The sequence below is a fragment of the Phoca vitulina genome, unplaced genomic scaffold (genome assembly GCF_004348235.1).
Source record: "Phoca vitulina isolate PV1807 unplaced genomic scaffold, GSC_HSeal_1.0 scaffold1, whole genome shotgun sequence".
In the NCBI taxonomy this organism is placed as follows: Eukaryota; Metazoa; Chordata; class Mammalia; order Carnivora; family Phocidae; genus Phoca; species Phoca vitulina.
In genome coordinates this window covers 22,835,232-22,860,715 of record NW_022589704.1, presented here as the reverse complement: position 1 = coordinate 22,860,715, position 25,484 = coordinate 22,835,232, and the positions used below count along the sequence as shown (strand labels likewise).

Genomic DNA, 25,484 nt, shown 5'->3' with positions numbered 1-25,484 from the left:
ACATGCAGATTGAAAGTGAAGGGATGGTAAAAGATTTACCATGCAAATGGAACTAAAAAAAAAAAAACAAAAAACTGAGGTAGCAATACTTATATCAGACAAAGTTGACTTTAAAACAGAGACTACAAGAGACAAAGAAGAACACTACATAATGATAAAGGGAACAACCCAACAAGAAGATATACCAATTGTAAAGATCTAAACACCCAACATGGGAGCACCTAAATAAATAAAGCAACTATTAACAGACCTAAAGGGAAAAAATGACAGGAATACAATAATGATAGTGGGGTTTTAATACCCCACTTACATCAATGGATAGAGCATTGAAACAAAAAAATCCATAAGGAAATAGTGGCTTTGAATGACACATTGGACCAGATGAACCTAATGGATAAAATCAGAACATTCCATCCAAAAACTGTGTAATACACATTTTTTTTTTTTCTAGTGCACATGGAATGCTCTCCAGAATAGATCACATGTTAGGCCACAAAACAAGTCTCAATAAATTCAAAAAGATTGAGATGATATCATGCATCTTTCTCAGCCACAACAGTATGAAACTAGAAATCAATCACAAGGAAAAGTCTGGAAAGAACACACATACATGGAGGCTAAATAACATTCTACTAAATGATGCATGGGTCAAACAAGAAATCAAAGAGGATGGAGACATATGAAAATAAAAACAGTGGTACAAAATCTTTGGGAAGGTTATAGCAATACAGGCCTACCTCAAGAAACAAGAAAAATCTCAAATAAGCAATCTAAACTTAGACCTAAAGAAGCTAAAAAAAAAAAAAAAAAAAGAAGAAACAACCTTTTAACCACAAAAGTCACAAAATCAGTTTTTAGAAAAGCATTATATAGGAAAAGTTGCTTTTTATCTTTGCTGTACTTTTCTAAAGATCAATACATGACTTAACATTTCTAATTTTCCAGTTGTCACCCATCCTTAAAATGGCAAGCACAAAATTTGTACCTTTTATTTGAGAGAAGCAAATGTCCCTTAAGATACCCTAACAGATAAATTATAGCAAAGTAAAGAAAAGCAAAATTTTAGTCTTATACAAAAAGAAAATAGAAATATCTAATAAAGGATATGAGGAAAGTTGTCACTCTTTCTAGTCTGTCTTTCTAATGCTCAAAATACGTTCCATTGTCTCAAAGTCTCAAATTCTATTAAAGAAAACTGTTGGAAGATGTGTTCTTGTTAAAGATACCACAACGCACCACACCTACACCCACAACAATTCCACTCCCCTCGCATACAAATCTGCCTCAAAATATGATATGTCAGGAATTTTTCCTTCAGTTACCATCTAAGACTGGCACTAAAGGGAGATATTACAGTAGGGAATCTGTTTAGCGAAATCTGCTGTTGAATTAAATTGCTACAAATTTAATAATATAGGTGTTTGATGATAGAAATGTAGGTGTTGGAATTGGAAATTTAGGTGATGGAGATGGAAATTTAGGTGACTGAAATAAAGGTATTTGAAGATAGATATCTAAGGTATTTAAAAGTTGAATCCAAGGTGATGTTGTAAAAACTGTCATTCTTGGAAAAAATAGAATAAAATGTATTTTAATTAGGAAGCCTAGGATTTTCCTTAAAATTTTAAAAAATTCAAATGTAATGCATTTCAACAATGCATTATGTTGCATTGTTGAATGCAAATGCAAAATGTAATGCATTTTTCCACTTGGGGGAACCCAATTTTTAGTGATAACCAAATTTGGATTTAGTTCCCATACCATTTTAATATTTGCATTTCTAATATAGTCATGTATGTAAAACCACTCAGCATATGTGTGACTATGAACAGAAACATATTAGGGCATTCTTAGCTTTTTTTCATTAAGGTAAAAATTTTAATGATAAATCCTAGCCCTTTATCCTTTTTAGAAAAGTTGCTGAAGAAAGTAGCCAATAGCAAAAACAAATAGTAGTCCTATATACTTGCAATAAGCTATTAGAAAATTAAATTTAAAGTGAGATATTACTTAAAGTAGAATTTTAAAAATCCCTAAATGCCTAGCAATTTATTTAACAAAGCATGTGGAATTACTGTACACTAAAGACTACAAAATATTACTGGGGGAAATTTTAAAAGACCTAAATATCTACAGGGATATTTCACATATATACACTGGAAGAATTCAGTATCATGTCATTTCTTCCCAAATTGGTTTATAGACTCAGTGAAATAGCCATAAAAAAATCACTTTCTTTTATAGAAAGACAAGCTGATTCTTAAATTCATATGAAATTCAAAAGGTCAAAGGGTGCAAACTTTCCATTGTACGATGAAGTTCTGGGGATCTAACATACAGCATGGTGACTATAGTTAGTTATGCTGTATTGAAACTTGAAGTTTGCCAAGAGAGCAGATCTTAATATTATTACCCTCACCCCCCAAAAAAGGTAACTAGTGAGGTGATAGATATGTTCATTGGCTTGATTGTGATAATCATTTCATAATGTACATGTATATCAAATCATCACATTGTACACCTTAAATACATACAATTTTTGTTTGTTGATTATATCTCTGGAAAAATAGTGACATGGACAAACATGGAGAAATGGAATTTTTACAAATGGTGCAGGATCACTTTTATATCTATTTTGAAAATAAGATTATAAAATACAATAAATTATTATATAATATACATGAATTACTTATACAATAAAATTTATACAAAACTCTAAACATACAAAATGCACATAAATTAATTCCAGATAAACCTTAGGCTAAAAAATAAAATTTCTAGAAGATTAAAAAAAAGCATATTCTAATCGTTTTTGACCTTTAAGTAGGTGAGGATTTATTAAACAGGCCACAAAATGTATTGCTACTAAAAGAAAAGATTGATAAATAGGAGATTACAAAAATAAAAAATATATATATATTCATTAAAAACACCATTATAAAGAAAAAACAACCAGAATGGGAGAATGTGTTGGAGGGGAGGGACAAAACTAGGATACAGGGGGAAAAAAAAGTACTTCTAAAAGTGATAAGAAAAAGGCAATTTCCAATTTAAAAAAAAAAAGTGGATAAGAGATTTAAACAGGACATTTACAAAAGGAGATATTCAAAGAGCCAATAAATATATAAAAAGGTATTCAACAGCATTAGTCATCAGGGAAATGCAATTTAAAACGCAATGAGAGCAGCGCCTGGTGGCTCAGTTGGTTAAGCGGCCGACTCTTGATTTCAGTTCAGGGTGGTGGGATTGGGCCCCATGTGGGGCTCCACACTCAGAGCAGAGTCTGTCCCTCTCCCTCTGTTCCTCCCCCTGCTTGTGCTGTCTTTCTTTCTCAAATAAATAAATTAAATCTTAAAATAAATAAACACAATGAGATAGTACCATGCAACCACTACAATGAATAAAACTAAAAAGATGGGAAATACTGTTGACAAGGGTGTTGAGTACCTGGAAAAAGAATGTTCATAATAACATTATTTATAATAGTTGCTACCTAGAATAACTTCAAATGTCTATCAACAGTGGAATCAATAAATAAGCTAGTTTCATACATTGGAATACCACAAAAAATGAAAATATAATTAATGAAATACTGCTACAAACAACACAGATGAATCTTGCAAACAAAAATTTAAACATGCAAGAATATATAATTAATAATTTTATTTATATAAACTATAAAACTAGAAAAAAACCTAATCTGTGTGGATAAAAATCAAAATAGTGATTACATTAGGGGGAGACAGTGATTGGGAGGGGCATGAGGAAGACTTCTGGGTGCTAGTAATGATCTATAAGTTCACCTAGGTGTTTTCACCTGGCATAAGCTCATGCATTTAAACACTTGTGATTTCAACACTTTGATATATGCATGTTAGATACTTCAGTAAAAAATGTTTTCTTACAAAATAATATAGAAATATGCAGAGAGAAACTGCACAGCCTCAGGGGAAAAATAAAACATCCATCCTTAAAACAGAGGCAAACTTCAAATGCAGCCCCACTCATTAAGTCCAAGACAAGGAAATACGAACATGATGATAACTAAGTGAAAATGATTTATTTTTATCTCGATATACATCATCATAGCTCTTTATGTCTTTATGTGTTGTGCTTAAGGAAAAATGCATTCTGATGTCTGTAGTAAGAAAGGACAGATTGTAAATTCAAGAACCGCTTGAGTTTAGACTTTTCAAAAGTATGTAATTGTTGATTTTCTTAAGTAAAGATTTCTTCCTTGATTACAACTGATTAGTAAAAGGAAATATCTTTCAGTCATATTCCTTTATATGGAATCAAAAACTTAAGATAAGTTATGTCTATATTTGCATTTTTGTGTATTTAAATATGTATTTTATATAGCAGAGCATATATTTAAATACAGAGTTACACAAAAATATATATATTCAATCTTAAATGAATGGAAAATAATGGTAGGTATAATCCAAGAATCATTTTCACTTCTGTTTGAATTTAGAATGCCTTGCATGATTTAAGGCATATTTATCTTCTTGATTAAAGTTTGTTTAGCCCAATATTAAAATTAGTCTGCACTACTTGAAGGCACAACACCTGATCTTGAAGAATTATATCTACAATATATTGGTTAACAGAAAGAAGCTATCTGGGGGTTAAGTATTTTATACCAATTTTCAACCCAAAAGATCAGCAACATACTGATAAATGCAAATTGGCTGTAAATTAAAATCAATCATTAAAATAAGGACATGACTGAAAGTAAAATGAAATTAACAAGATGGTCTGAAGTAAAAATTAGAATATCTCAGTTAGTTTTATTTTTCTTAGTTCTATTCCTGTATGTGTGTGTGTACATGTATGTGTGTGCATGTGTGTTTCAAGAAAGAGCCTTTGCCATAATAAAAAGATCACAGGCTTCAGATTCTGACAAACAAGTGTTCAAATACTGAGTCTGTTAATTATAAGATGCCTTAGCAAGTTACTTGGCCTTTTGTAGTTCTTATAATAGCATATACCTTGGACTGTGATTGTGGGATATAAGTTAATTGTTCTTTTGTGGGCAAACTCAATAGTAAACAGCGGTCAGATCATGAGTTAGAGAGGTTTGTGCACAAGGTAATGAGTTCAGTTTGTGATACGGTCAGTGTCATGGGATCATCCAGTTGTACCATGATCAATAGCAAGTTGAATGTAGAGATCTGGGCTGGAGACATAAGTTACAGAGGCATCATACGTATGCGGCAAAGAAGCTGTGGACATGAACCAAGGCCCCTTGGAGGAGGGTGTAGGAAGAGAAGAGGGAATCTAGAATCCCTAGAATCTAGAAACCTAAGAACAAACTTTAAGGAGGCCAAGAAGATATTTCATTTATGAATTATAATCTGATGGTATGGATATACCATCCATTGCATTAGATTCCATATACAAAGGAACAAATTTGAGCAAGTAGAGAAAAACTTATTTTTTTTAAAGATTTTATTTATTTACTTATTTGGCAGAGAGAGCGAGAGAGAGAGAGAGTGCACAAGCAGGCAGAGCAACAGGCAGAGGGAGAGGGAGAAGCAGACTCCCCGCTGAGCAGGGAGCCCGACGCGGGGCTGGATCCCAGGACCCTGGGATCATGACCTGACCTGAAGGCAGATGCTTAACCAACTGAGCCACCCAGGCGCCCCAAGAAAAACTATTTAATATGAACAACAGGTCACAAACGTCTCTGGGTACCTAAGGGCAAGAATACAACTGTACCTTGTAAAGGGCTGGAACCAGGAATAAGAGGCCTCAGGGATCCTGAGATTAAGCTCTCTCTCTCTTGCCTCTGTTTCTACCTGCATGTCTGCTTTATTCTTCTACAGATACACTTTATTTTTTTCCTCTGAACGTGTGTTGGGAAGAGTTTATACCACAGATTTTGGGTTTTATGTCTCATCCATCCAAGAAGTGAACTCAACATGAAAGTACAATTTAAGTCCCTATTCTGAATTTTGGAAACAGGTATTATTTCAGAAATAAATCTTACACATTTTTGCTGATTGCACCAGCCAGAGCTCTTCAGTCACTTGTATGGGGAGTGCTGAGTTCTTCACTCCCCTGGCCCCATGCCTGCCCCCTGCAAGCAGGCTGACTAGCCCTGTACCAAGAATACTGACTCCACTGACCACTTTCCGACACCACACTGGAAGGTGAGAATCAGGCATATTACATGGCTGCCAAATTACCTAAGTGGTAACACCCCAGAAATATAGGGGACTTTGATTTCCAAGAAGCAAAGTTTAACTGAATCCTATTCCTTCTTCCATCCCATGGATTATTCATAGGTTTTTTTCTACATCTGGTCCACAGAAATCTTGTATGTCAGGGAGTATAACCTGCTGTGCTTTCTTAGAAGACAATAGAGTAATGCCTAATATCCTGCCTGCCCCTCAGCTACTCTGTTTTCTCATCTTAGCTGCCCTGGGTATGTACCTCCCAAATAAAGCATTAGAATATTAGGTCTTGCATCAGGCTCCACTTTCTAGGGAACTCAATTTAAGAGAGACAGCTTATTGTTTAGATGGGCTCCAATATACCCTCTGACTCTGTCTGCATGGGGCAGGAAGGCAAAATACCCCCAGCATGTCTGCTAGGACCCATCTGTGTGATTCTGCGGCTAAATGGGCACAGGGAAGCTTATTTCCAGAAGAGGAAAAAAAAAAAAAAACCACTTCCATCAAATCAGACATCCCAAAAACTGTCTGACAAGCATTAAAAGTGTAGTGATCAAAGATTATTCTGCTAGTTATTTCTCCTCCTCTGTGGGTCTGATAATTGCAAATATTTTCATTTTACATTTTTCCCTCTTTAAACAGTTGAACGAATCTGATCATTTGAGGTATCACTAGAAATATAATTATGTGAGAAAATAATATTGGGAAATTTATTAAAACTTACAGCTTTTACAGATTGAGGTAGTGACATGATATACATAGATACATGGATATATAGATACAGATTTTTCTATATAAAATTAAGTATGTAATTAGGGGGTACCTGGCCGGCTCAGTTGGTAGAGCATGCAACTCTTGATCTCCAGGTTGTAAATTCAAGCTCCACGTTGGGCGTAGAGATTACTTAAAGATAAAATCTTTAAAAAAAGTATGTAATTAATTTGTACCTTCAATGTACATAGAATTACTTTCAAATGTAACTGTATGCCCTTATCAAAATAATTTCCTTATAAGGTATATCTTTTGGATTTCCAGAAACCATACATTCACTTACTCAATTCAATTTGCCGAGATAAAGTGGGGGCTTACTGGCACAGTTGCCCTCTCTACCATAGTGGAAGACAGCAGCAACCGATGAGAAGAGTGGTTAGAGCTTGAGGATCCATCCGTCTTTGTGCGACCTGTGGGGTCTGTGTTTAGATCTTTCAGGGCACCTCAAATCTCTGCCCTTTCATTGCTCCTTTTAAGCCTAATATACACATATCGTTGAAAGCAAAGATAATCTCAGCAAAATAGAAAGTAATATAGAATAATATAAAATATTTCAAAATTAGCTCTTCTAACTACGGAGAAAAAAGTAAGTCACTAACTTTTCTTCATTTCCCACCTCACTATCAGAAGGCACTATTTAGCTTTCTTTTTCTTTAATGTATTCAGCAAATTGTATTAAGCATATGATACGTAGAGCACCATAGAAAGGCTATAAATACTAACCAAATTATATATCACTGCCCTTGGCAATAATAATCTCACAATCTGGTAGGGAAATCACTTTGTTTAAATAATTTGTTATGTTCTGAATTCAAGATGTTTAAAATGCTAAACTTTACTACAGTTATCATGTTCCCTTACTCATAGCAATTCTTAAATGAACCAAGTTAAAAAGTTAGAATTCCAGGTAAGGCAGTAATGCAAAAACTTAATCATTGTGTTTGAATTCTCAGTAAATTTCAAGCAACACCTAGAATCTGGCAATCCTTGTTGAAATGACAATGCTTAGGGAAAATTAAGAAAACAGCTAAGACATTTTATATTGACTAGATGAAAGACAATGTAGGGGCTCTTATACATCATAGTCTTTGTTACTTATTTTTATTAATTACATTATTTTAGCAGTCAGACTTCAGACTCAGAAAATCTAGGAGCTGGAGATCAGAGCAAAGATACTGCCTTTTTTTTTTAACCCAAACCCTGGCACCACACCTTTTGTGCTTGCTTTAGAGGAGAAAAGAGAATTTAGAAAAGCAAATTAATTCTGACTAGTTTAAGTGGCTATTTAGGTCTCTAAATTACACAAAATAGTGTATGTAGTTGGAGGAATATGGGCTTTGCAATCAGTCAAATTGGATTTGAATCTATTTTTGACACTCCTTGCTGTGTAAATTTGGGCATTTTACTTAACCTCTTGGTGTCTCTGTTTCTTCATTCTTGAAAAGGTGATAATAATATTTATGATAATTTTTTGTAATAAATAAATTACATCATTTAATATATGATACTCATGGGGCACCTGGCATGTGGTAAACAAAACTGTGGGAGACTGAGGAGTATCGGCAGCAGAATGATCTGAAGACTTGAAGCCTTAAAACCACCAATAGAAGAGTCCAGTAGGAGATCCTCGTCCCAGAAATGTCTCAAATAAGTCTTACAGAACAAACAAGACTTTTAAAAGAATGCTAACCACAGGAAAGATATTCTAATTTTTTATGAATGACTTAGGGTAACAGTGTTATACTGGTCCTCTTTGTTAATAAAATTCTTCAAGACACATTATTTAGGTCAAAGTACCCCAGCCCTCACCTAACAGTTGCTTCCCTAATCATAGCAAGTTTCTCTAAGCAGAATCACCTGGTGCTCACATCAGACTCACTAGGAAGGTTTGGGGGAAAACACCCACACACACGCACACACAAACAGGTGACTAGGCACACCCAAGGATCTCTGTTACAGTGGGTCTGAAGTGCATTTCCAACCATTTCTCAGGTGATGTTGGGCCTGGGACCACACTTTTTGAGAACTACTACATAAGGAAAATTTTCTTAAATGTTTTCAAATATAATGTAAAATATAAAGTAATATAAAATAAACGGAAACATTTATTTACATAAAAATTAAATGATTAAAGGACATGTATATATTTAGGGTAACCAACTGTCTCCTTTATCCATCCCCTCACTGAAAACCACAATTCAACTGAGACATCTTCAGAAGTCAGATCCTCCCAGGAGTAGGATCACACCAAGACTCTAAGCTGCATACTGCATTAAATCCTTCAATTAACTTTTAAGTAATAGCAAACCACTTGTTTTTGGTTAAATTGTGTCCCCCCAAAAGATATGTTCCAGTCCTCACCCCCAGTACTTGTGAATGGTACTGGAATGTAAATAGAGTCTTTGCAGATGTAAGGGTTTAGGATAAGGTCATACTGGAGTAGGGTGGGGGTGTCCTTATAACAAGACGGAAGCACAGATGGCAATGCCATGTGAACATGGAGGCAGAGGTTGGAACACTGCATCTGCAAGCCAAGAAATGTCAAGGATTTCCAGCCATCACCATAAACAGAGAGACAGGCATAGACAGAATGTGTTCTTCCTCAGAGGCCTCAAAAGGAGCCAGCACTGATGACACTTTTGTCTCAGACTTCTAGCCTCCAGAGCTGTGACAGAATAAATTTGTTTTAAGCCACCCCATGTGGTACTTTGTTATGCCAGCTCTAGGAAACTAATACAACCTCTTTACACCAGGACCTACAGGATTTTCAGCCTACCTCTTAAATTTGCTTCAAATCTCAATATTTTTTATTGTGTTTTCTCTCCCACTCATTTTATTTCTTTATCCTTAGGAGGGCAGCATTAAAGAAGGGATGCGAGAAGGAGGTAGGGCAAGTGTGATCATCTCAGCCTGAAGTCACTAGAACTCAAGAAAGTTGTACCACTATGGAAGTACGCTTCTGACCATTTCCCCCTGGCTCTGCATCAGGTTTCTTGAGGTCAGGGCCCTCTTTTAATTATTCTGCACCCTTAGTTTCAACATCCTGGCTGGATTACTTACTTCTGGCTCTGATTTTTGGCTTTCCTCCTGGTTTCTCTTGCCCCTTGCTCTGGGCTTTGACACCTTTTGCAGTGTCCTGCAACTGGACCTGGTAAAACTTTCCACTTGACCTTCCATTTTGGCTCTTGCCACTTGAATTTATCCAGTTCATCCGTGTCTATTCCTGAGTCCACTCTTAACAATGAAACAATCTCGGGCGCCTGGGTGGCTCAGATGGTTAAGTGTCTGCCTTCGGCTCAGGTCATGATCCCAGACTCCTGGGATCGAGTCCCGCATCGGGCTCCCTGCTCAGCGGGGAGCCTGCTTCTCCCTCTGCCTCTCTCTCTCTCTGTCTCTTATGAATAAATAAATAAAATCTTTAAAAAAAAAAAAAAAAAAAACAATGAAACAATCTCCTCACCTAAGAAGTCCACTCAACCTTGTGTTTTCTGAAGTAGTTCTCTTCATTGCAAGATCTTTCACATCCTTCTCTGTTACTTTTCTTCCCTTCTCCATGTCCCCTGACTTCCAAGGTCCTGCTAGGTTGACTCTTCATATAACTTCAGTTCTTCTCTTTTCAGACTGTGGTTCCACTGCCTCTGCTCAGTAATCTCCCTACATTTGCCCTTTGCTCTTTCTTGTCACGTCTTCTGTCTTCAGGACATCATCCCATATTCATCATTGTCTTTAATACTTGTTCCACTTTGTTGTTCCTTGCGTTGTTGCCCAACACAGCGGGTCTCAACTCTGCCTTGTTTGCAATAACTATGTTTCCTGTAAACACCCGACTTAAATGTTTTCCACATGAAAACTACACGAGGCTGGTGGTTTTACATACAGAGGTTTGTTTTATTAATGCAGGAAAATTTAGATATTTTGTCAAGGGAAAGGTATTTCTACAGACAACTTTGGTTCATTTGATGCCTCCTGTTCTACCCAGTCTCTGTTCTACTTAATCACTGTGATGGACATATTGTGACAAAAGCTCATTTTCATCAAAAGAAATTCCCAGAGGGTTTGCTGCTTTGATGAAATGGAATAATTAAATACAGTCTAAAGGAAAGTGGTTGGAAATACATACAATAAAAATTTACTCAGTTTTCATGCTAGTGGGAACATTTTTTCAAACCCTTGCTTCTAAATGGCACTCAGACAAAACTCCATGTGAAAGCTTTTTCTCCTTCTAGAAAAAAAAGCTTGTTTCTTCAGCAATTCAATCTAGAACAAAGAAATCAAAAATACTATGTACTAAAAAAAAAATCCACAGCAGAAATTATGTAGAGACAAGGCAAACTTAACATTAATAAATGAAGCTAATTAGACTTGATTTGCATATTTAACTCATCTTAATTACACATGGATTCAGCAAACATTTTAAAAGCTGCAATCAATCTTTCACAGACATGGTTAGTTATTTATATGAAATAACAAAAACCAGGTCGTTGTTAATGATTATTCTGTTTCCAATTTATATGCCCGTGAGATTGTTTCAGTAATAATAATGGAGTATGTTTTTCTTTAACAATTTGTAAACCTATAAGGTTAAATTTCTTTGGTTTCACAGTTATTAAAAAGAGATTTGCAGATGTGAATTAGAAATAACTAGAAAATTTATTAATAATTTTACTATGTATTAAATTGAGCCACATGAAATTGTGTACGAAATGATATTTTACCATTTGAACATATAAAAAAATGACAACTCTATATGACCCAATGTGTTTATTAAAGGAGAAAAAAAAGGTAAAAAAAAAAAAAAAGATTTGCAGAAAATGTGAATGTTATATAAATTATTATATTAAATGTTTGACCCTGTTCAATTAAAAAAGGATCTTTATAAAATTCTTGGACATTAATTTTTAAACTTGATAACTAAGGTAGTAGCTATAATAGAAATAGCTACATCTAGCTGGTAATGAGTAGGAGGATATTTTTTTCACAGCTGGTATAAACTTTAATTCTGCTCACCTTTGGACATATTTTGCTTTGTTTTCTTTGATAGTAATTTTCCTTGGTCCTAAAATTTGAAATAAAAATGCATAAAATATGGGCGCCTGGGTGGCTCAGTTGGTTAAGCGACTGCCTTCGGCTCAGGTCATGATCCCAGAGTCCCAGGATCGAGTCCTGCATCAGGCTCCCTACTCAGCAGAGAGTCTGCTTCTCCCTAGGAACCTCCCTCCCTCATGCTCTCTCTCTCACTCTCTCAAATAAATAAAATCTTTAAAAAAAAATATGTGTTAAAAAATGCATAGAATACAATTACACAATATAATTCTCTTTAACTTCAGTTAGTTTTATTTAGGTAATTTTTCTTAAACATTTTTAGGTATTTTACTTTAATTATTTTCTAGAAATATACACAGGAATACTACTATGAGGAGACAGTGCTTCTGTATTGTGACATGAGGGTGTAGCAGGACTGATGAGTTGGCTGAGTAGAAAAAGGGTGCTATGGGCAGGAAAAAACGTACATAAAACTTTATCCTGTGCAACTGTCAAATGAGTGTGAAATTCAGTGATGAGGGCTCCACTTCCTAGAGTTCTTCTCCATAAGGGTTCTTTCATAAAGTCAAAAATCGTGAGAGGTTAACCCTTTCATCTGAATTGCCTTGAAAAGGTGGAGGTAATGTGGTGAAGGAAAGAAAAGTTGGTGAAGGGAAAACTTATCAAACCTGCTTAGTAACTTGCCTGGAAATGGCCCGTGTGTGTGTGTATGTGTGTGTGTGTAAACTATTTCAAAAATATTTATTGTATACCTCTTATGAGCCAACTCATCTCTGTAGTTAACATTATGAAGTGATGAAGATAATAGATGTCATCTCTGCTATCACAGAATTTGTAATCTGCATATTGTTACTATGTAATAATTATCATTCACTGAGCACTTGGCTATGTCCCAGGCAGCAATGTAAGCATTTTACATGAATTAACTTCAGTCCTCACAATGGCACCATCATGTAGATACTCATATTATTTCTATTTTACAGATGAAAAACTGAGGCTCACAGTGTTCCAAGGACATATTAAGTGGCAAAGCCCAAATTCACATCCAAGCAGTGTCACTCCAGACCCTGGGCTCTTAACCATTATATTATATGCATGCATAATATTCATCTGCTTAGATATATGCTCAAACATGACATAAAATTCAACTTTTCATTTTCAAATTGCATATTAGCTCAAAGTACATTGATGCAATATATGTAAATTCTATATACAATATAATAAATACTATAAAATAATCTCACAGTTTGACTTTTGCAACCAGCTAATGTCCCAATAGCTATTGCACTCCTAAGATATTTTATGAATATTAAGATAAAGATATCTCTGACCCTTTGGTTTGGGCTAAATTGTGTCCTTTCAAATTTATATGTTGAAGTCCTAACTCTAGTACTTCAAAATGTGACTGTATTGGGAAATGGGGTCTTTAAAGAGGTAACTAAGGTTAAATGAGGTCATTGGGATGGGCCCTATTCCAATCTGACTGATGGTCTTATAAGAAGAGCAGACTAGAGCACAGATACACACAGAGGTAAGACCATGTGAAGATATAGGGAGAAGATGGCCTTCTACAAGTCAGGGCAAGGCCTCAGAAAGAAACTAACCTGCCAATACCTTGATCTTATATTCTAGCCTCCAAAACAGTGAGAAAATACATTTTTGTTGTTTAAGCCACCAGTCTATGGTACTTTGTTATGGTGGCCCCAGCCAACTAAACACCCTTAGTCCTCTCTGTGGTGTCAAAGGATGAGACCACCAGTCAATATCTGAAAACAAAAAAAATAAATAAATAAAAACTGAATTTATCATATACTTCAGTGAAAAAGAGTTATGCTAATTGAGCAGATCCAATTGCTGATTTTATATCCAGTTTTTGTGGAGAGTTTATTTTGGAAAGTTGGTTACAGAAGTAGGAGTGGGTTAGGTCAGTCTTAGAAGAGTGGTTTGTGTTGGTTATAAAGACTTACTTTTTGTCTGTTATCGAGGTAGAAGAATGTTAATATGAGCTTTAGGAACAAGTGCACTGTAGTGAATCTTTGGCCAGTTGGCTGAATTTCCAAATCATGAGTCTGATGCTATTTGGCTTTTCAAGAAGTGTTCACAGAAGTTAGTTGTCATTGATTAATTAGACAGTTTTAAAACCAGTTCTGGTTGTTTACTTGTAAGCAGGGCTATGGAACTGTTACTAATTGATTGGACAAGTTTAAAACTAGTTCTGGTGTTTGTTACCATGACGATGAGTCTTTTCCTAGGAAAATGGTGATTTTTTTTTTTTTTAAATTCTCAGTGGCCAACAAAATATAAATAGAAGAAATAGAAAAGACTACAAATTAATCTACAATTGGTAATATCTCTTATTTGTGTAGACATTATGCTAATCCTTTACACAAATTTCTCCAACTATAAATGGGAATTTAATATATTACTAGTTTCATACGGTACAGATTAAAAGAGTTACTCTGTGCAAAGTACTTAGTGTGGTGTTTATATAAATGAGAGATATGACAGTTACTGAGGATTAAATGTAATAATAAATAAAGCACTTAGCACAAGGCTTTAGTTACATAATAAACACTGAATCAGTGTAAAGCTGCCTCCTTCCCCAGGAGTCATCAACTATTTCCATGTACTTGTTTAGAGACAATGACAGAGTCAATGGGTAAATATGCTACTGGGTTAGAACCTTGTTGTGGGAAAGGAGTTGAGAAAAATAAGACTGTGCACATTATATGGCATGACTAATCAAAATGAAAATAAATATTGGGAAGAAGACCAAGCTATTTAACCAAAAATGAGGTATCTGGTGAGGGTAGATTTTTTCCAATTTTCAGTTGTGATCACTCTGTAACTGTTTACTTTTTTACTTAACAACTGTTTATCAAATCCTACCACAGCTGTCTTGGGCTTTGGGGATAATAAGACTGGTGGGCAAGACAAATAAATTTCAAACAAGTTTCTCTTGTGGAATTATATTCTAGTGGGAAGAAACTAACAATAAACAAGGAAACAAATTCTTAAATGATTTTAGTTCATGATGAGTGACATGAAAAAAATAAAACAGGGTGGCCTATTCGCTGGGTACAAACACCTGTGGGAAGCCCAGTTAAGCCCCAGAATTCAGGGGCTTAACACATTGGAAGCTTAATTCTCACTGATGGAATGTCTAGTTGGAAAGTCCTGATTGGTGGCTTTTCTCCTTATGGTAGTTCAGAAACTCAGGCTAGTTCCATTTGTGTTTTTCCATCTTCCAGAACACTTCTGTGTATAGTCTGCAAGCAGATAAAAATAAAGAGCTTACAGGATTGTGTGGGATATTTTAAGGGCCAGGCCTACAGGCGACTTATTGCATGATTGCACACGTCACACTGGACAGAACTCAGTCACATTGTCACACCTGACCTCAAGTCTGACTGAGTGCCCAAGAGAAAAAGGAAAGGGATTTTATAAAAGTTTCTGCTACTATAGGAGAAAATACAGGAGAGGAGGCAGAAATATTAGATATCAGACATCACTGAAAATGTTGTGTTTGAGTTGAAAGCAGCATGGGAAGAAGGACAAGGACATATATTTAGCTACGTGAAAACATCCAAGGTAGAGAAAACAGGACGTTCAAAGGCAGGAACATCCTAGGCCTATTAGAAGAAGAGGAAGGCTAATATGATAGTGTTGTTTTTGTGACTATCTTTACTTATTTATTTATCCTGACAGGAAACAGGAGGTTTCTGGATCAGTGATCAGACCATTTATTTACTCACTGAGCAGCTTATGTTGATTTGCCATTTCCGCATTCCCCATGGGGGGAAGCTGCGAGAGCCAGGTGTACCCCACAGGTACGGTGAGGTCATGTGTCATGAAAAGGAAGCCCCAAATTATGAAAGTCAGAGCCCTTGTGCCCCTCCAAAGAGGCAAGGTGATGGGAAGAGGGGAGAGGGAGAAATCTTTGTTGGAAATGTAAACAAATGCTCTCTGGGAAGAGAAGAGATAAGCCTCTAGGCTTGCAACCCCTGAAATGTAAATGAATACCTCAGAGAGAGATGCACCTAAATCTCTCCAGAGATCTCTGTCTTTACGGTTGGATTGTTATTCAATCATCCTTTAATCCAGATGTAGTACTGTTTGCTCAGAAAGCCCTGACCATGCAGAAACATGAATATATTCATGAAGCACAGTGCATGAGAAGGAAGAATGGTAAAGGATGAGGTCAGATAGGCAGACAGGAGCCAAACAGTATGGAGCCTTTGGAACAAAGTAAAGAGTTTGGAATTTATTCTGAGTATAATGGTAATTGTTCAGGTGGCTGTTACCAGGAGCATGGCATGATCTGATCCAGGTTTTATTGATCACTCTACTTGCTGTGAGAGGAATAGATGGGGAGTTGGGTGAGAGTAGAAGCAAGGAGACCAATAAGGATGCTCCTGCTGTCTTTGGGCTCAGTATGATGGCTGATTTCCTGCACAGAGTAGTAATGGTAAAAAAGGGACAGAGGTGGGCATAGTAGGGCTTTATGTTGAAGAAAAAGCTGATGTGCTGGATGAGGGATGTGTGGGGGTGGGGGTAGAAGGAGAAATATTGTAATCCTCAGGTGTGTTATTGCCTAAGGTTTTTTTGTTTGTTTGAGCAACTGGTAGTGCCATTTACTTAGAGGGAAAGACTTGGCAAGAGTAAAGATAGGCAGTTGAGAAGTAGTAAGTCAAAGGTCTTCTTTTGCATATTCTGTCTGACATGCCGTATCACCAGCAGGAAACAGATGACACATGAAGTAAACCCAGGTTGAATGTTTACAGAGATGTGAATGGTGTTAAGGGAACAAACACAGCACCCAAGGGCTAGCAACAATGGGAAGCCTGAAGGGGCAAGGGAAGGAGAACATTACTGGATACGGTGGAGCTGTAGCCTTGGGAGAGGGCCCACATAACATGAGTGGAATTAGGTAGAAAACAGGACCACTGACAAAATCACAGCTGAACAGGAAGGGACCTAAGGTAGTCATTTATCTGCCCTCTGTATCTTTCTGCTTTTTCATATCCTGCTGGTGCTTCCCTCTGGCTGAATCCAACCAGACGCCGGAGGGCTTGAGTGCCCCCAGTGATGTGGCTGGTAGAAAGCAGGGCACAGACTCAGGGCAGTGCCACATAGGGAGTGAATCCGAGGGACAAGTAGAAAAAGCAGCACCAATGCCTCTACTACTCTTTACTGGGGTCTTTAAGGAAAGAGAGCTAAGGGCAGAAATGGTTTGGAAGTCATCAGCATTTCAGTGGTTTATGTTGCAGGTTAAGAGCTAATATTTGTTAAGCTCTTACTTTGTGCTTAGGCACTCCACCAACATTTCACATGCATCTTCCAATTTAATTCTCAAAACAAACCTAGAGGTTAAATATCATTACCTGAGTAATGATGTATTACCTGAGTAATGGTATTTAACCTCTAGGTTTGTTTTGAGAATTAAATGAGGCAATTGACACACAGTGAAGTGAAGCAATTTGTTTAAGGTCACACAGCTATCAGGTAGCAGATCCAAGAATTAAGTCCCAGACGTTTCTATTCCCAGGGCCAGTGATAGCAGTCATCACTGCACATAGCTTTTCTGAGAGAATCAAATACTGGAGCAATGACATATTGGGTCACATGGGTTTTTTTTCTCATAAGACTCTTCCCTCTTTTACATTTTTTTTTCCACTTCTTTGGAAGAAAACAATCCTGACAAGAATTCATCAAAGAAGATATTCCAAATTTTAACATCCTGGTTTGGGTATTGCTTTTGATTAAGGCTGTTTGCAGACTAGAATATTAGTAACCCACATATGCCCTGTACCACAAAAAGAGTAGGTTCACTTTTATCTTGGGAACAAAGCTGGATAGAAAAGCTTTTTTTAACTTTCTTAATTCATGAAACATTTATCTTCAAGTCAGGTTTTGTTACAGCAGCACAAATGTGGTCCGTCAGCATTTCCATTATAGCCCCATATTTCCAGGGCTTTTCAAGAGTGCCTTAGAGATTCCACTTTGAATTAAAACTTGGCATTCAGGATTTGAATCAGAAAACTCCATTTTCCCTAACAATTAATCAAAGAGTTTAGAGATTCTCACATTAGAAGAGCACCAAATGTAAAACTTTTATAATGCAAAAAACATTTCACTAATTTAAATATATATATTTTAAATATTAACACTCACTATGCAGGTGTAATATTATACAACTATATATGATATTAATTCTAAAAGAAAATTAACTATAAAAGTTCCTAAGATAATATATGAAAGCTTGTAACATCTTACACTTTGCCTTTTTGGCTTTGTAAGTAATTTATTTCTACTTTGGTAATTTAGAGGATTTGAAGTTCTCAGCATAACTGGTTTAAAGTTGTAGCAGTGTCAAGATAGTGAACCAGCATAACATGGGTAGGGGAGATCCTGAAAGAGTGCCAAAGTATTTCAACATATTTTTGTGAAATTTAAATTCCTGTGGGGAAATTTTGCATTCTGTGAAAAGGGATTAACAGCATGCATTAATTCTGTAAATAAATATTTGAAATTTAACTTGCTGAACACAATGGCAATAGTGAGGACTCAATAGAGCTTAGTTATAAAACCTTTCCAACTTTGCTTAGTTCCAAACTATTCCATGAATGTCCTATAACAATGAGGAGACATGCTGATGATACTCTATCTTTCCGATCTCATTTTGTAATCTTTTATGCAATCTTTCCTCCAGCCGTAATGGTTTAGGACTAAGTAATCAGAGTAGATGGAGCCTTTTAGCAAGCCTACTCTACTTCTGATTTACTTCTCTCCATCCACATTGGTTTCCTTGCTATTGCAGAAACACACCAGGTAAACGCCTATCTTTGAGACATTTGCTCTACCTTTTCTTTCTTCCTGGAATGCTTTTTTTCCAGATGTCTCCTTGGCTTGCTTCAATCCTTGTTCAAACCTTACTTTTTGTGTGTGGTCAAACCATATCATTCTACTTGATAATTTGGTTTGCCCTTAGCCCCTCAATCCCAAAACTCATAATATCCCTTATCCTGTCTGACTTTTCTTCTTTTCACAATACCTAGGATCTTCTAACACACTTTATACCTTTCTAAAGTATCTATTTCCACCCTCTCCCCTTATAAAGTAAGGTTGATGAAGACACAGTTCTTTGTTTTATTCACTGACAGATCCTAAGCACCTAGAATTGTGCCTGACATAGATTAATTGCTCAAAAATATTTGTTGAATGAATACACTGTTGAATTAAATCTGAATTTTAACCCATAACAAGAATCTACATCCAGATACAACTCTGGTTCTTCTACAAAATTTGTGTTATTTCCCTAAGATAATTAAGAATGCCCTTTGAACATTGGTGTCAAAATGAAAACTCCCCACATTTAAAGCCCCTGTGTAATGTGTTATGAGCCCAATTTGCTTGAAATAATTTAAACTGAAGTTTGGAAATTTTTGTAGTTAATTTTAATTTTAATTATTATTTGGAAAAGATGACCGGAATGGGTAGATGTGAAATATAGTTTTCATAAAACAAATGCTTAGTTTGTGTTAAAAGTGTTTTATAACATTTTTATACATATAATGATATTAATGCCAAACTGTGGAAACTCAGGAATTAAAACATGATCTCATAATCTAAAACAAACAAAAAAAGAACCCCACATCCCCAGTAGTAATGGCAATGATGTGCTGAAAATAAGCACCCTCTATAAGGGCTTCACTACTTGGCCCCATGGCTTGAAAACTATGCTAATTGCAAGACAGAGTCATATAGTGAAATTTCACCACCAGCTCAATAGTGTAAAAGTGAGGATACTAGAGTTCCAGTGCACAGACAAGCACTAATGACACACTTATGAACATAGCCTTAACTGATTCTGAGTGGTAGCTGATAGCAAAAGCTAGTATTTTCAATCATGAGACTGTATTAACTTTATTATTGGACTAAAGCAATACTTTTTTTGGGGGGGTGGTATAAGCAGTTTATTTGGTTGCTATCCCAGGAAGTAGAAGTGAAGAAGCAAGGAGTGAGCTAAAGAAGAGAGCAAGACCCAATAAAGGATACATTCTTGATCCAGTTACCCTGTGGGCAACTAAGGCTAAATCCTGCTGAGGATTCTCTGATGAATAATTGTAGAACACACAGTCTTAGAAGCATTCCTTTAAACAGCACTGTCAAATAGGACTTTCTTGATGATGGAAATGTTCTATGTCCACATTGTCTGCTATAATAGCCACCTGGAATATGGCTAGTATGACTGAGGAATTGAGTTTTTAATTTTATTTAATTTTAATTAATTTAAGTGTAAATAGTCATATAAATGGCTGGCTAGTGACTACTCGATTGGACAGCTCAGCTCTAAAGGATCAAAGTTTCAGGCATTAATCACTAATTCCCATCCCACATTTGTCAAGATATATGGAGGAAGGGGTATTAACTCTGTCATACTTCCAACCTAGTCTACATGGAGGCTAAGATATCTGCCAGGGTTGGGGAGAAATCCCTGAGGAAGAAAAGTTGAGAGGAACACTGTCTTGGTATAAGGAAACTTAATGCAATACTTTAAAACAAATAAAATTAATTACCTTTTGATTTCTTTCACACACTGAATGGCATTTATTTGATTTTATTTCTGCTTTGTCTTCCCAGGGTAACTGTGAGCAGTCACTTTATGGTCACATGCATTCTATCAATGATGCCACCTTCACTCCTAGGGTGAGTTCAGTTCTCCCAATAAATACTTTTAATATTTCATATATACAAGTTAATTTTATTGAAACAAAGTACCAGGAGAAAATGGTAAGTTAACAGGGCAAGGAGAACAAATTCTGGAATTAATTATGACAATGGAAAAAATATATATATAGTTTGGGTTGTAGAAGTTTAAAAAACACACACAATATACAGTGGTAGGAACAATGAGGAATTCTATCTTTAACTCCACTTAAACACATTTTTAAAAGCAGGCTTGTCTAATGCAGGCTCAAGAAAGTAAGTGGGATATAAACTTGTAAATATTAATGTAGAATCATAAAAATAATGAAAATGCTTGAAAGGAAACCCAAGAATAAAAAAGCCATCAAAGAAAAATAGACTTTCTTCAGGTTAAAACAGAGCAACCTTGATTTGACAGCTTTTCAATTACTCATTGAAAGGTTTCAAATATATCTTTTTCCAAATAAACTGATGACATAGCAGAAGTGTTTATCCACAGCTTGAGGTATTCAGATATCAGGATGATTGCACCAACTATGAAGACTATTAAACACTGCTTTGAGTCGCTAAGCTAATTGAGGTTGTCTTTAAAACAGTACAGATAATACTCATGGAAGGATGATTTAAGTTTGTTCTTTCTCAGATGAAAGCTATTTGACTGATAGATGACCTCTCAAGTCCTTTCAAACTCTATGATTTAATTATAGCTAACATTTTAATTTGTCTCTAAATTCGCAGTAGAGTGTGAATCTTAATTCCATACCCCTCTTCTTTCCCAATTAGTTAAAAAATTAATCTGATAGATTACCTACCTCTAACTTCAAAATGACAGCATTGTCAAAATTCTGATACTATCATGCTATTATTATTCTTTTAGATAGAAGAAAAATGTTCACTAAAAATTATCTCTTCTAAAGGAATGTTATTTGCTCCAACTAAAATTGTGCTGGTGGCATTGTGAATGACACCTGGAATGTTAGTGATGGGCTCAACTACAATTATATTTTAACAAATTCATCTTATTAAGGAATTTCCATTTAATTGACTCTGTTGAGCCAATATATTATGGCTTATTTCTAGGTACAAAGTAAAATTTATTTTTAGCATTTAAGCACTGTGAACCCATATGATATAGGATATTTAAGCACTGTGAACCCATATGATATAGGATATTTATGCTAAAAATCTATTAAATGGCTTATAGCTTCACATACCCTAAGAAAATTAAATGGAAGCTAAAATGAAATAAATTATTTTGTGAGTCAGGCAGTTTATTTTTTAGCTAAAAAAGACATGCCATTTAACATCCCAAATAATAAAATTAATAAATATAAAATTAGCCAAATTAAATTTATTCATTTAGCAATCAAGGGACATATACATTAAGTACATATAATTAAAAGGCAAGATCATGTATATGAGGTCCAGGTGTCCAACATCAAAGTGGCTAACTTGTTTTTGTTTATACACTTTGTCCATGCCAAAGGACTATTACCACACTATTCCAAATCAACATCCCCAGGCCTCATTAAATGCTTCCATTAACTTATGTCTTCTTTGCTGTAAATGTTTAATAACTATTAAGGAAATTATATTTTATGATGATAACTGACACGGGTGAAATTTTTGGTCACATATGTCAATTGTTTTGAAAACTTTTATTTCACGTACTTGCCAAAGAATGTCAATAGATTAGGAGGTAGCAGTGACTGAAAGAGCACAAAGACTTTTACTCAAGGACGTGGCATTGTGACACAGTTCACACTGAAACAAACTATCAGACAAAGCTGTCATAATAAATGCATTATACAGTGCATATATAGCAGGCAGAAATTTGAATATTTAGAATTAGACTTGCTAATTATTTGATGCCTTTAGGGATATGACTTCAAGTTGCATTACTAGTTAAAAATGCATTTAGCTATTTATATAAACATAATTTAGGAAAGTTCTACAATTTTAGATTTGTAAGCAGAAATCACAAATGTAATATTCAGTGTTATCTAGCTAGCAACCAAGAATCACAGAAACAAATATACAACATATAATGGTTTGGTATGGTCCTAAAAAGCTATGTAAATTGAATTGTATTTCTATGTTGTATTATTAGGATTCTGATATCTTTATTTCTGACTAATCTTCCCATTGGAAATAGATACTTATTTAAAACTTCTTTTTTTAAAGTAATCAGTTATTGAAACATTTTAAGGAATTATGAAAGGGTTTAACTAAGTCCATTTTGTAAAGCAAAAACAAAAATTAAAAAAAATTGACAGTAATCGCTGGACACAGAAAATTCAATATAAATTAAAAACAAAACAAAACCAACAACTATGTAAAAACACATAGCAAGAAAATGAGCAAGGTATCCCTATCAGAGTATCCTCCACATTTAATTTTCCAGGAAGTAGTCTGACCTGATGGAGATTCCATCAGGCCTTCTAGTAGCTCTTGTTGCATCCCCCAAGAGGGATGTGAGAGATAGGAAGGGTATTGAAATCAGATTAGAGAACAAGCATAACTCTCTGGGAATGAATGTCTAAGTAATAAAGGAAAACCTGCTGGCTTAGAATGTCTATCAATAACAGAAATAAATATAACACATTTTGTATGTCAAAATGGCCATAAAATCAAAATGAAAACATCAAAGAGCCAAGTACTAATAAAACATAAAGGTACGGAAAAAGGTTAAGTCCAGTCTGCATTTTCTATCCCTAGGTATCTTACCCTGCACTTTCTACCCTTAGGAGTCAGAGGTTATGGATCCAGGTTGTATGATAAGGAGTGACCCAGGAAGTCAGGTCTAAGTGAGCTTCAGTTTAAAGGTCATTAAGGAAAAAATTGACTTTCAGAATTAATTGAGGTATCATGGATCAAGTGAGATGTATTAAACTCAAAATTACACAGCATTCCACTGAAATCCTAACGTAGATTCACTGCTGGCAACAGATTTTACTGCTTAGAACCTCCCAGCCACTTTCCCTCATTCTTTGAAGACTAGAGTTCCTAAATCACTGTGTTTCTCTACATATGTGGCCCACACACCACTCTGACCACTTCCTTGACTGCATTTACTCCAACACTCTTTTTCTCCTCAGCTATGTATTCCTAAAGTCAGACTCTGAACACCTTGTCATTAACTGTAAATGTATCATGTCCAAAACCTCAATTCCAAGCACGCTTTTCTGAACGTATCTGTTTGTCTTTCCAGGTCTTAAGTAAATCCAGTACAACAAATTTTCTCCCTCACTGAGAGCTCTAATCAGTTAAAATCTTACTCACCATCTTATCACCCCTTCTGCCTTCACTTAGCATTTTACCCCAGCTTAGGTTCTTTAGTTATCGTTCTATCAATTCCATTGCAAAGGACTTTAGTTCACTTTGACCTCATTTCCTCTATATAACATACCTGGCAAATCTACATTCTTTATAGAAAAGATTTAAATATGTGGAGATTTTAAAATACTATACCATCAAACTGGTTGTTTTCTGTTTTTTGTTTTATTTGAATATAGTTGACACAAAATGTTACATTAATTTCAGGTGAACAACTTAGTGATTTGAGAAGTTTATATATTATGCTATGTTCATCACAAATATAGCTACCATCTGTCCCATTAAATTGCTATTAAAATGTCATTGACTGTATTCCTGATGCTCTGCTTTTTATTTCCATGTCTTACACATTCCATAATTGGAGGCCTATATCTCCCTCTCTCTTTCACTCATTTTGCCCAAACCCCCACCACCCTACCCTCTGGCAACCATCAGTTTGTTCTCTGTCTTTATAGTTCTGCTTTTTGTTTGTTTACTCAATTTTTAGATTCCATTTATGAGTGGAATCATATGGTATTTGGCTTTCCCAGTCTGACTTATTTCACTTAGCAAAATCCCCTCCAGGTCCATCCATGTTGTCTCAAATGACATGATCTCATCTTTTTTATGGCTGTGTAATATTCCAATATGTATGTATACCACATTTTCCTTATCCTTTTGTCTATTGATGGACACTTAGGTTGCTTCCATGTCTTGGCTATTTTAAATAATGCCACACTAAACATAGAGGTGCATATATCTTTTTGAGTTAGTGTTTTGGTTTTGCTTGGGTAAATACACAATGGTGGAATCATTAGATCATATAGTATTCCTAAACATTGCACAAGGGTTCCTTTTTCTCCACACCCATGCCAACACTTATGTCTCTTGTCTTTTTGATTTTAGGCATTCTAATAGGTATAAGGTGATATCTCATTGTGGTTTTGATTTGCATTTCTCTGATGATCAGTGATGTTGAGCATCTTTTCATGTGTCTGTTGGCCATCTGTATGTCTTCTTTGGAGAAATGTCCATTCAAGTGTTCTGCCCATTTTTTAATCAGATTGTGGGTTTTTTTTTTTTTTTTGTCTTTTTGGGGGTTTTTTTGGTATTGAATTGTACGCATTCTTTATGTGTTTTGGATAACCCCTTCTTGGATATATCATTTGCAAATATCTTCTCTGATTCAGTAGGTTGTCTTTTTTGTTTTGCTGATGGTCTCCTATGCTGTGTAAAAGCTTCTTATTTTGATATAGTCCCAATAGTCTATTTTTGCTTTTGTTTCCCTTGCCTTGGGAGATGTATCTAGAAATATGTTGCTATGGCTTATGTCAGAGAAATTCCTTCCAGTGCTGTCTTCTAGAATTTTTGTTGTTTCAGGTCTCTCATTTAGGTCTTTAATCCATTTTGAATTTATGTTTGTGTATAGTATGAGAAAGTAGCCCAACTTCCTTCTTTTACATG

The 25,484-nt window shown here is 35.4% G+C and overlaps 1 protein-coding gene across 1 annotated transcript in view; it reads left to right on the top strand.

The window, feature by feature from the left end:
- The window catches only part of SPAG16 (sperm associated antigen 16), a 947,698-nt gene that overhangs the window by 622,001 nt on the left and 300,213 nt on the right, over positions 1 to 25,484 (top strand). The window contains exon 14 of the mRNA XM_032402814.1: positions 20,640 to 20,705. Coding sequence (XP_032258705.1) covers positions 20,640 to 20,705 — 66 coding nt within the window. The remainder of the gene's footprint in view (positions 1 to 20,639; positions 20,706 to 25,484) is intronic.